The sequence below is a fragment of the Nannospalax galili genome, unplaced genomic scaffold (assembly GCF_000622305.1).
Source record: "Nannospalax galili isolate Female #2095 unplaced genomic scaffold, S.galili_v1.0 scaffold83, whole genome shotgun sequence".
NCBI classification, from domain to species: domain Eukaryota; kingdom Metazoa; phylum Chordata; class Mammalia; order Rodentia; family Spalacidae; genus Nannospalax; species Nannospalax galili.
The window spans coordinates 5,988,864-6,002,070 of NW_008352659.1; the positions used below are offsets into that span (position 1 = coordinate 5,988,864).

Sequence of the window (13,207 nt, forward strand, 5' to 3'; positions counted from 1 at the left end):
AGCTAGCTGTGTACCTCACTACTTATAGATGAAAATGTTATCAGGCAATCAAAGGCTTCCCCTTCCTTCCCCTGGCCCTGAAGATGTTCAGTCAGGAGGTCTTCAATTACTCATTTATTCCTCTAAAGAATGTGGTTTGGGGCCTATAAGATGGCTCAGTGGGTAAAAGTACTATGTACAAAAGCCTAAGGGCCTGAGTTTTATCCTTAGAACTCACCTAAAAGTAGGAGAGAACCAACTCCATGAAGTTGACCTCTGGCCTCCACACATCGCCTTGGCACACACATGGACATCCATACCCCCACACTAAAAATTATAAATCAGTGCATTTTCATTCGACCAGACTATCTCCAGATCTGTTCTAGACTGTGTTTTCCTTAAGTGCCCAAGAAAGACCAGATAGGGCCAGTACGACTAAGGTTACCTACTAGTATTAATCAAGGGGACAAGTTCAGTCACTGGTTAAGATCATCAGTCCCACACCATGAAGTCTCTGAAGTAAGCTACTGGGCCCTAAACAACTCTTCTCCCTTCTTTGCCTGGTTCATCATTTTCCAAAGCTCTTCTAACAAACTGATGCAATCTTCCTATGTGATGTACCAAAACCAATCAAACAACTTCAGGGGCTGGGGATTCATCTCATTAATACAACCCTTGCCTAGCACACTTGAAGCTCTGGATTTGATCCCTGATGCTGTAAAAACAAGAGCCATCACGGCAAAAACTTTAATGTGGTCAGGAGTAAGTAGGATTTTCTTTTTTTTTTTTGGTTTGTTTCTGAGTATTTTTTTGTCTTTTGTTTTGGTTTGCATTTTTTATTTTTGGTTTTGAGACAGGGTCTCCCTGTAGCCCCACTTGGCCTGGAACTCACTATGTAGACCAGGCTGAAACTCACAGAGATCTGCCTGCCTCTGCCACCCAAGTGCTAGGATTAAAGGCATGTGCCACCATGCCCAGTTTGTTTTTTGAGACGGTCTTTCAGTAGCCACAGCTGACCTGGAACTCATTATGTATATCAGGCTGGTGTAGAGCTCACAAAGACCCACCTGCCTTTGCCTCCTGACCACTGGGATTAAAGGCATGCAGCACCATGCCTAGCCTTGTGTAGTTCTAAGAAAGGGTCTCACGTACCCAGGCAGGCCTCAGTATCAATGTATAGCTGAGAATGGCCTTGTACCTCTGATTCTCCCTTCACTTCCCAAGTACTAGGATTTTAAGCGTGCAGCACCACACCTGGCTGGTTTTTGTGTTTTGATAGGGTCTTATACAATCATGCCTGGCTGGCCTTAAGGTTGCCATGCAGCTGTGTAGATCAGTTTGGCCTTCAACTCCTAATACTCCCTACCTCCACTTTTCAAGTATCTGTCAATTTCTTTCTTTTTGTGCTGGTGATCAAACCCGGGACCTCCCACATGCTAGGCCAAGTGCTCTGAAATTGAGCTACATCTCTGGCCCTCAACTTCTTATCCTATAACAGGTAAATTGGTATCTAAGAATTAGTAAACACCTAATATTGCATCCTAGAGTTTTAAAGTCTAATAGGGCCAATGTAAAAAGACTCAGTGGATAAAGGCACAGGTGGCCAAGTCTGATGACCTGAGTTAAATCCCTGGGACTCACATAGTGATGAACTCCAGCAAGCCATCCTCTAACTCTGACATATGTGCTGTGGCTGGCTGGTGCATGCGCATGCACACACACGTGTGCACACATGACAAAAAAATGTAACTAAATAAAAATTAAAAAAAAATAAAGTTGCAGGGACTGGAGAGATGGCTCAGAAGTTAAGACCACTGGCTGTTCTTGCAGAAGACAGGGGTTCGAATCCCAGCATCCATGTGGTGGCTAACAACCACCCATTAACTCCAGTTCCGGGGATCTGATGCCCTCTTCTGTCCTCTGTGGGCACTGCATGACATGGGTACACAATACACACAGACACATAAAAAAAATTTCAAAAAGTCAAGTTGTAATGCTCAATCACTTGCCAAAAAAAAACACAAAGAAACAACCCTAAAACCTAAAACTCACTGGGCACCCTGGCACTAGCACTCAGGAGAATAATGAAGGACAAAACCAGTTTGAGGTCACACAGCAATAGCAAGAGTGTCAAAAAAAAAACCCTAAAAAAAAACAAAAAACATGCTATATTAACGGTGCGCCAAAGTCTTTAAATAAGAAACTGCAAGTCAACTTTCAAAAGTTTTATTTTTAGTGTTTTAAAACATTTTAATACAACAAAGATATAAAATAATATATTAGTTAAATCTGGATTTAACTTAGAATCAGGTATTTACTTATATATAACACTGTGCTTCAAGGCTACCACAGGAACTTTCATATCTTCAAGTAATACTAGTTTCTCTGTGGACACGGAGACTTTTAGGTAGAATTCTCAAACTGCTTCCCCCATTATCAGTTTTTACTTCCTTTGTTCCACATCGTAAATATTTTATTGTCCTAACAGTTCATGAATTCTTCAAATAAAAAATTATTAAACTTAAACATTTTAAGGTAAGATTTTACTGGACATTAGTATCAATTAATTCTGTGTAGTTCTTCAGACAATTCAGTAGCCCAGACGCAAACAGATTTGAAATAACACTGAAAGGACACAGCTTTCTTTCTCCTGTCAGCACTCCTATGCCCAGACATGGAAAATACAGAATGAAGTCCTTTCGTTACTATGTAGTAGAAGGTGTCCTAAAAACAAACAGTGGCAACTGAAGAAATCACTTAAAGATTTCATAGATGTTTGTACTGAACTTCATACAAAATAATTCATCACATCAGTTATTAGAAATCAGGGGCACTGAATTGGGGCGATGTGACCTACTTCTACATTAATTTTAGTCATTCAAAGCTATTCAACAGAGAGAAAAAACAAAACTAACTCCACCTCTTTCTCGTCTCATCAGTCACCTGAAGCATTCTGACCTTTGATGGTGTTAACAAGCTCTAACTACAGAGGTAGAGGGTTAATTTAGCCTTAGCTTAAAAAAAAAAAATGTCTAAACTGTCAAAGTTGGCATCAAAACTGACATGCTTTGGTGGCTTTGAAGCTGTCTAAACAAAACCAATACTGTTTAAGAAAGAAAATGAATTTGAAAGGAGCTTTCTTGTCTCAAAAGCCTGAATACCTTGAAGAACTGACAAATGCCAACACTATCGTTACTTCCAGTACAGGACAATGCCAGTCTACAAAAGACTACCAAATAATTAAGTGTACTAAGTCAGAGAGTTGAAATCAAGAACATTCATAAGCATTTTAGATCTAGTATCCTTCAACGATAAAGCTGCCTTTTTCTTTTTTAGCTGAGTATAGTCAAAACAAGTCTATGTGTGAACTTGACTTTGTATGTATTAAACTTTTCAAACAAATATATCTAAAACAGACTATTGCTTAAAAGGATTTGGCTTCTCTGTTCTCCATTTATAAATTACAGGGTTTGGGAATTCTCAGTTATAATACACAGGCAGCAGGTGCAGAGCAGGGTTGATCACCCTCACCATGTTGGGGTGATGGTCTCAACAGCAGGTTTTTCTTGAGAATGGCCCACATTTATTAAACCAAATGGTTCTAAGGCTAAGCTCATTGCTTTCTGCTTTGAAAGAATATGAATGTACAATGCCAGCACACAGAAGTTGTATTTTTGCCATAGCAATGCTGGTCAGAAAGAACTGGAGAGGACAGCCAGGCTGAGAACCGCAACACAGCCAAGCAAGTTCCCCACTATATCTTTAAAACCTCTTACCTTCCCTACCAACTTTAATTACCTTTCAATAAGACTACTCTGACTTGCTTTAAAGAAAAAAAAGCAACAAGAAGGCATAGAGCTGGGGATGTAGCTCAGAGATCGAGCACTTTTCTAGCATGCACAGAGCCCTGGGTTTGATCTGTAGCACCACAGCCAAGAGAGAAGGGGGGAGGAAAAGGAGTGGGAGGGGCAACACTTCCCAGGAACATGGAGAATACATGAAGGACTTCCTTCCCATTTAACACCACTTTGCACCCCCAAAAACTTTTCACTTCCCTCTGTACTAAGCTCTCAAAGATGTAAGCCTCTTACAAGTCTACAACTGAAAAGTCAAACGTAAGGTTAAAAATGTATAGCTCTAAGGCATGTAGATTCTCCACACAGCCGCAACACGCCCAAAATGTAAAAACATCCTACCTTCACTACACAGGGTTTTTTTTTCTTTTCTTTAAGGTTTACTTTGTTTTTATATTATCGGTATATATGTGTGTCTGTGTGTGGGTATGTGCACAGTGAGTGTAGGTGCCCAAGGAGTCCAGAAGAGGTGATGGATCCCCTGGAGCTGTGAACTGCCTGATGTGGGTGCTGAGAAATGAACTTGGTTCCTCTGTCGTAGCAACACTCACTCTTAACCACTGAACCATCTCTCTAGCCCCAATAACTAGGATTTTAGTAAGAAAAAGATACAAAGACAAAAACCTGAAAATTTCTGGACAAATAAAAAAAAAATCAAGAACAATGCAGGTTTCATGCTTTTAAAACTGAAAATAATTTTGTCTCAAAGTTTTCAGACCTGAAGATGATTAATTTATGTAAACACCATCTTATGATAGTTAATAAGTTGTAAGTCTAGCTTACCTTTCCCTCAAAATAGACAGGAGTAAATGCGAGGCTGAAAAGTTACTCTCTAATCCACACTGCAGTCTGCTGCTAGGCTCTAGTCAACAGCTCTGCAAAATTAGTTGCATTTACTTTCCTATTTTGTCTACAACAGAATCCATGTGAAGGAAAGAAGACTGATGTTAGGACATTTACCATTAATAGCTACTAAACATTTTAAAACTAATGTTGACACAGATGTTTTTGGAACGTTTTCCCAAAAGCCAACAACAGTCTCCCGCTAGCTAAATTAGGTCCTATTCTGTCATTTGGATGGGGGGAGAATATGGTAATAACATATCTTTTGATCTCAACAATCAAACTACTCAATCAAGCCTAGGAAACATCCCTGACTTCATGATTATGCCATTTCTTTAGATGTGATATTGGCATTTTTGATCCTGACACGTAACAGAATCAATAAAGATAAGACTGAAGTGTAAGATTTCAAAACAATCAAACTTGAGTTGCCTTTCATCATTTCTCAAGTGAGAAATGAGCAATATTTAGAACAGACTCAAATAGGTCATTCGGCACTGGCTGGCCCTTGCCTAATGTCGCCTTCCTAACTCATTCACCAGGTTCCTTCGTAGCTTATACAACAGTGGGTCTACAACTCAAAGTGCAAAAATAAAACACTTCACCCGAGAAGGAAGGAGCAAGTGTCTGCTGTGGTCTAGGTTTAGACCTCAGTATGTCAGCACCTTTTATAACTCCTTGTTTTAAAATGGAATGTAAAAACTACACCATTAATATTCCAATTGTTTAAGTTGAAGGTCATTTCCAATTCTACAACCATGCTACAGTCAAAAGTATATGTAAAATCATTTAAAAAGTAAAGTGACAAATGTTACAAGAGAAATTACTGAAGACACTACATTTCTAGTGTTATAAACAGCAGCTAAGTTCTAGTATTTCTTGACTGCCAAACTAAAATCACAGAAAGAATGTATGTACACAATTATTTAAGATAAAAAAGCAACAAGCTTTTTTGTATCTGAGTAAACTGTTTACTTCCAACAGTCAAGAATGAGAACTTTCAAACAAAACAAAACAAAATGAAAAAACCCCAGAGTTAACACTATGCCTACAACCTGCTATAAATTTCATTTCAGAAGAAAAAAAATCTTTGCATGCACACTTCCTTACTTATTGACAGGACAACTTTAACATCTGGTAAAATATTCGTATTTGGCTCATCAAGTCACATCATTAAAAAGGATTCAATTGGGTTGTCACCTAACTAACAATTATTCCAGATGCAGATATCACTAAAATCACAATTTATTTTCATGAATACAGCCATTTTCTCCTCATGAATACTGACTGCTATTCATACTAAACCTTCACAAAACAGAAACTGCATCTTTTGTGAAAAATGCTAGCACTCTGTGCATATCTGTGTGTGGGCCAGGCACCCGCATCACACCTTGTTACTTCGTGTGCGGCACCCGCATTCTCTGCTTGTTTCGGGCATGCTAGCACACCCAAAATGCTTTGCTTAAGATGGTTCAGAAGGCAAAAAGTATTTGTTAGTAAAACATTCACTTTCTGGACAGAGATTCGTCCAAGGAACAAGAATGGCTCACTTGGTTGGGCTTTTTTCTTTTGAAGATGATATACAGCTTCAAAAAGTATTTCTTGACTAGAGTCCTATGGGGAAAATCAATAAAAATTCTTCAACCAGCTTAAGCTGATTTGCTTAAGTTCAATAACCAAACACTCAGTATGTAAGGGTAACAGCCTGACATTGACCACAGTCTTCCTCAAGTGAAGGGGCAGAAAACCTCTACTTGAGCTTCTGACCAAACGGCTAGGTAAGGACTCCTGATTGCCCTTTCTTGCTTTTTATAATCACAGCCTTACTCAGAATTGGGAAATCTGCCAACATATAAACCAAAACACAACACATCCAGGAACAACCTGGGAGACAAAGCAAAGTTACTCATTTTCACTCCATAACTACTGTTATTTAACCACAAACTCATTACAAACATATAGTCTTCATCCAATGAGTCTTTTCATTATTGCTGGTTTAGAAAATGGCCAACAATATTCATTAGGCACTGTGCCATTAACATTGCATTCAAAGAAAGAGAACATGGGAAACCAAATTCTCGCTCTCCTACTCTGATGATAAGCTCTGGTGTTGGCCAGAGTATGGTAGTACAGAAAGAGTCTGGTTGTGATATAAAAAGCAATAAACACATCGATGGAGTAATGCTCATGGGCAGCCAAGATGAAGAAGATTCCAAAGAGGTTGAGAACCCAGGATAAAGTGTGCAAGAAATTCCAGCTTCTTGGTGTATCTAGAAAAAGGACAGAAAGATCATCTTAAAACACATTTCTTTCAATGCTTCTTAGGGTAGGCTGTTGACTCCCCTACTCCCTTCCCATTCTGCCCCCTCCAACTTTTTTGAGACAGCTATTCATGTGGCCCAAGCTGTTCTTGAACTGGATTTGTAGCTGAGGATGAACTTGAACTTCTGGGACTATAGGCATAAGGTACCACACCCAGTATTGCATGGCTGGGGGTCAAACCCAGAGCTTCATGCATGCTAGGCAGGCACCGTATCAGCTGAGTTCCATCCCCAATCCTGTTGTCTATTCTTCCTAGGACTTTACACCAGCCCACTGCCTCCTCTGCAGCTAGTTGCCTAACATGCATAGAAGCATTAAATACTTACATTCTGTGACAAAGAAATTCAGCATGGTTAGGACAACTGTGTGGCCACTGAACATGTAATCTCCACAAGTGTGGACGCCAGTCAGAGTCATACCAAAGCCGCTCCAAATGGCAAAAGCCCGGCGTAGCTTCTCCCAAACACTTCCATATATCTATAAAGAAAGCTGTGAATTAGAGCTTTGAATGCTTAGGAAGGTTAAGAGGGTCCCAAAAATCCATTCCAGTGAAGTTCAAATGACGAATGACTTTGAAATAAGAGGATTTAAGTAAAAGCAAACAAGAAACTAATCTAATTAATTCCAAGTCAGCCTCAAGAACAAGTGTCAAAACTTGACTGTACTCAGAAAATTTATGGTAATTAAATGAAATCATTATAATTCAAACTCCTTTAGTTCCTTTGAAGTGAAAAGGTCAAAGCCAAGACCGATGGCACATGCTTATAATCCCAATACTTCAGAAGCAAGTGGATCTCTGTGCGTTCAAGGCCAGCCTAGTCTACATAGCGATTTCCAGGATAGGGGCTACAGGGAGACCCTCTCTCAAAACAAGCAACAAACAAAAACTAGCTAGCATCCAGCTATGAGAGAGAACATGCTACCTGTGTCTTTCTGGCACACACAAACTAAAAAGCCACCTACTTTAAGGAAAAGTCTGAGTGACATTTGCTTAATAAAAAAGGACTTTCAACATACAATAATGGTAGAAAAAGTTCACTTATTACATGCAAAGCATACTGCTGAGTACTTTGTACCTTACTGTATTTAATCTTCTCAAAGATCCTGTAAAATGATCCCATTTGTAGATGAGGAAACTGGCTTAGAGAGAGGTCACACAGCTAGCAGGCTATAAAGTCAGGACAGGACCTTTCAGGATCCAGTTCCAATCTGCAGTCTCAACAGCAGTATCACCTGCTGATTACACACTGCTTCGCTTCCCTCTGCCTCAAGTGAGGCAAAGACAGAGCGGAGAATTTATTATTGGCGAAAAACAAAGTACCAAACAAATATACGTGGTTTGGTTCTCCCACAACCTCTAAGGAGTATCTGAGATGTTAATCCTGAGATAGTAAGAGCATATGTAGAAAATAGAAAAAAAACTGTTAGGGCACTATCTTACTTACAGACAAGTCTCACAATTCCCACTCCATCACTCAGGCTCTCCACGCTTTCCATCCTACCCATCTCCTAAACTCTATAAATACCAAAGCTGAAGCAAGCAGAGCCAGCATGGACAGGAAGCCCCGCCTGTACAAGGTGTACAAATCGGCCTTGTGTTCCTGAGTTTCCAAAACAGGCATGCGCTTGGTTCTGTCTTGGTCTTACAATTTCAAATTATTAATTCATTACAGTGAAAATGCCTTCACTGTAGGGGAGCTGGCTGCTAGTTGTTATCCCCACAACTCCCCAATTTTAGTAACTACTACAAATAATATAGGTCAATAAGTAGGCTATATCATACTTCAAAGCAATTAGAAGTATTTAGGGCAGATTTGGAAGGCAATATCCATATATAACAGTTAATAATGGAGAAGTCACTAGAGACAGGAAAGGGCGGTCCACACTGTGGAGGAATGACACCTAATTTCTTTTTGTAGCACAAGCTGTATAGCTCTGTGCACAAAGATCCATCCTTCTCTTCAGCGGCTGTGCCTTGATTAGATTCCTCCATGGCAGGAAACTATCTGTATAACAAGCCTGGTAGGAAAGTGAAATGTTCCATCTGAAATACAGTCCTCTGACATCTTTAAATCTGGTTATTCAGAAGAAAGTAAGAGTTTAAAAAATCCATCCTTTGGTTTAATCCCAGCACTCAGGAAGCAGGGGCAGGTATATCTCTGTGAGTTTGAGGCCAGCCTGGTCTACATAGTGAGTCCTAGGCCAGCTGAGGCTACAAGAAGACTCTATCTCAAAGAGTAAAAAAAAAAAATCCTTTGATAAAAGAAATCACATCTACCTACTTTAGTAAAGTACGTAACAGATACTCACAGAAGCCTTCCTTGAGAACTCCAGTCCCACCTAGGAAAGACCTTGCAGAAGGCAGAGACTGGGAGTCATTCAGCCCAGAGATGACCATACATGTCTTTTACATGTTACCACCTAGGAGATTGTGTCTACACAAGAAGCCAGCTTTTGATGGCCAGGGAGCTCCTCTCCTGAACCTGCTAAGGGTTGTCACCACTCTACACCTCCAGAAACCCGTGCCCTACTTCTTTCCATGACAAGAGGCAGCAACTTCAACAATCTGGCTGAGAGTCATACTTTGCATATGGTTCCTCTGCTTCTGTACATTAGATTTGTATGCATTTTCATCTATTAACCTATTGCCAGTTTATTTCAGACTAAAATTATCAAAGTTTCAGAATGAAAACATACAAAGCCCCTATAGTTCATTTTTCTCTTTATTTTGAATTTCCTAGTCAATTAGCATACTACTGGGGGAAAACTGCTTTACCCTTACTTCAAACCATGAATAGATGTATTTCAAGAAATCAAAGATTCAAATATAAAAAAAAGACAGGCCATAAAGTATTCAGCTATCATCTTTTATTAACCAGATGGCAGTAACTCAAAAGACTGACAATACGCAGTGTGGTCAGGAGAGTGGGAAAAGTGATATGCATGTGGGCACGAGTGGAAAGGTAGCCCCCCCAAACCAATCACCATGTTAGTCATGTCCACCTACAACCACGTGCAGTCCTGTAGTCATTATTAAAGGATGTTTACAGTGCTCTGCTGCACACAGCTGTGAAATCATGCACTTGTTTTAAAACAGGCACACAGAGACTTCTTTTGTCTCTTCACTTGAGCCCACAAGGAAACCAAAGGCAGGAAAAAGACCTGGCACCCTCACTTTGCATCCATCACCTTTACTTTGGGTCAGTCACATGTTTAACTCTGCGCACAGGCATGTTAACCACTGGCTACGCCTAACCTACTTCATCTCCCTTCAAGGCTTAGGTCTGAGGAAAGATAAGAATAAGGTACAGAGGTACCTTACCACCAGCTTTCCAGGACCCCTTCCAGAGCCATGGTCCTAAATCTGCAGTCACCTTGGATTGCAAGAACTGCAAAGCCTCCAAGACAGGTCATCTCATCATGAGATCACCCTCAAGCAAGAGCAACCATCTCATGGGAACTGGCTTGTTCCTCAAGCAATGAGGACCTGACCAAGTCTGCCTTACTGTGCACACTTGTTACCCCTACCCCAGTTTTCTTCTATTTAAATGGAAAGTTGGGGGCCGGAGAGACGGTTCAGCAGTTAAGAGCACTCATTGGTTGCTCTTGCAGAGAATCTGAGTTTGGTTCTCAGCACTCACATGGCAGCTAGCAATTATCAAAAACTCAAGTTCAGAGGATCTAACACTCTTTCTGGCCTCCACGGGCACTGTATGAACGTGGTGCACTTACATACATGCACGCAAAAAATAACAATCATACACATAAAAACAATCAATTAAAATAAAATTTTAAACCCTAAAGCTTATGTCAGCACTTGAAGACTGATTTGGGGAGCACCAAATCCTTTCGTCTGTCCCTCTCCCAAGTGGCCACTGTGGCATGTCTCTCTCTGCCTTTCATCATCACTCATCTGTGTAAAGGGTGTGCCGAGACAGGTGGTTGAGTCTAGTCTGCTGGAACTTGAGTAACTGGGACTTTTTGCCTTAAAACTCTGGTAACAGTAAATTGCCAAGAAACTAGCTTTAACAAGCGAGCATTTCAGGAATATGTATCACAATTTTTTAATGTGTACATCCTTTCATGCCATAATTCTACTTACAAACACTTCTGGGATACAGCTGAGCACCCTAACATGCACAAGGCCTTGGGTTCAATCCGCCAGTGTCTGTCTGTCTGTCTTCTGTCGCTCTCGCTCTCTCTCTCTCTCTCTCACACACACACACACGTACAAAAGCTCAAATATTTACTACAGCAGATTGTTCAAAATGGAAAAATCTGGAAACAACCAAATGGACATGATATGGAAGTTTGGAAAAAAATATCATGCAATGGAGTATCATGCAGCTGTTAAAAGATGAACATTTGTAAAAATTGTTTCTATTCAGACAGGGTCTACTATGTAGCCCTGTTGAGCCTGGAACTTGTTATATAGACCAGGCTGGCCTCCCAATCCACAAAAATCCACCTGCCTCTGCCTCCTGGGTGCTGGGCTTAAGGGCAAACACCACCATATCCAGCAACTTTTTTTAAAGATTTGTTTTTAAAGCCAGGCGTGGTGGCACACGCCTTTGATCCCAGCACTTGGGAGGCAGAGGCAGGTGGATCTCTGTGACTTCGAGGCCAGCCTGGTCTACATAGTGAGTTCCAGGACAGCTGGGGCTACAAGGAGACCCTGTCTCAAAAATAAAAAAAAAAGATTTGTTTTTATTTTCTGTATGTGACTGTTTTGCCTATACGCATGCACATATGTGCTTGGTGCCCATGGAGGCCAGAAGAGGGCATCAGATCCCCTGAAACTAGAGTTACAGCATTTGTTAGCTGTCATGTCATGTGAGTGCTGGGAACTGAACCCAGGTCTTCTGCAAGAGTACCTAGCTAGTACTCTTAACTGCTGAGCCATCTCTCTAGTCTCCACAAGGGCAAATTTTAAACAAATGACTATAATTATGTATTTCTTCAGAAATAAGTAATGGGGTTAGGAAGATGACTCAGTGAGTAAAGTGCTTGCCTTGTAAATGGGAACTGGACTCAGATTCCCAGAACCCACATTTTTAAAAAAGCCTGACAAGCATGGCTAGCCCAGCTGGTGAGCTCCAGGTTCAGCAAGAGACCCTGCCTCAACACATAAGGCACAGAGTGCTTGAGGTCAATCTTAGGCCTCCACGCACATACATACACACATATACATAAGAAAAAAGTAAAGAATATAAAAGTAAGCTACAGGGCCTGGAGAGATGGCTCAGAGAATACAAACTGCTCTTGCAGAGGATGGGGTTCAGTTCCCAACAGCCACATGGGACAGCTCACAACTGCCTACCTTCTGTTCCAGGGACTCCTACTCTTCTAGGCTCCCCAGGCACCTGAAACCCATGCATATACCCACACACATACACATAATTTAAAAAATAAGTCTTAGGGGGCTGGAGAGATAGCTCAGCGGTTGAGAGTACTGACCACTCTTGCAGAGGACCCAGGTTTGATTCCCAGCACTCACAAGGTGACTAACAACCATCCATAACTCTAGTTCCAGGGGACCTGATACCATCTTCTGACCTCCGCGGCACTGTACGACACAGGTGCACTCACATACATGCAGGCAATACATTCATACACATAAAATAAAAATAATAAATATTAAAAAAAAATAAGCCTTAGAAAAAAAGGAAGCTGGCTGGGCATGGGGGTACATGCCTTTATCCCAGCTCTTGGGAAGCAGAGGCAGAGGCAGGGGGATTTCTGTGATTTGGAGGCCAGCCTGGTGTACATAATGAATTCCGGGTTAGCCAGGGCTGCACCTTTTCTCAAAAAAAAAACTTATAGAACAATGTTTACAATATAATCTTATTTGAAAAGTAGCCAGGGGGCTGGAGAGATGGCTCAGCGGTTAAGAGCAACGACTGCTCGTGGGTTCAATTCCCAGCACCCACATGGAGGCTGCAAACCGTCCTTAACTCCAGTTCCAGGGGAATCCGAAGCCCTCTTCTGACCCCTGCAGCATTGCATGACACGGGTGCACTCACATGCAGGCAATACACATAAAATAAAAAGTAAATAAAATATTTAGCCAGGCATGGTGGTGCACGCCTTTAATCCCAGCACTCGGGAGGCAGAGGCAGGCAGATCCTCTTGTGAGTTCAAAGCCAGCCTCATCTACACAGGTCAGCTGGGACTACAGGGAGACCCTGTCTCAAAAAGACAAAAAAAAA

At 41.1% G+C, this 13,207-nt stretch overlaps 1 protein-coding gene across 3 annotated transcripts in view; it reads right to left on the bottom strand.

Annotated features, from left to right (window-relative positions):
• Positions 1 to 2,189: 2,189 nt before the first annotated feature.
• Samd8 (sterile alpha motif domain containing 8) overlaps positions 2,190 to 13,207 on the bottom strand; it is a 64,551-nt gene continuing 53,533 nt past the window's right edge. For all 3 annotated transcript variants that reach the window (XM_008849897.2, XM_029554454.1, XM_029554453.1), the window contains 2 exons: positions 7,325 to 7,475; positions 2,190 to 6,946 (listed from right to left, as the gene is read on the bottom strand). In XM_008849897.2, coding sequence (XP_008848119.1) covers positions 6,642 to 6,946; positions 7,325 to 7,475 — 456 coding nt within the window. In that variant the 3' untranslated portion in view covers positions 2,190 to 6,641. The remainder of the gene's footprint in view (positions 6,947 to 7,324; positions 7,476 to 13,207) is intronic.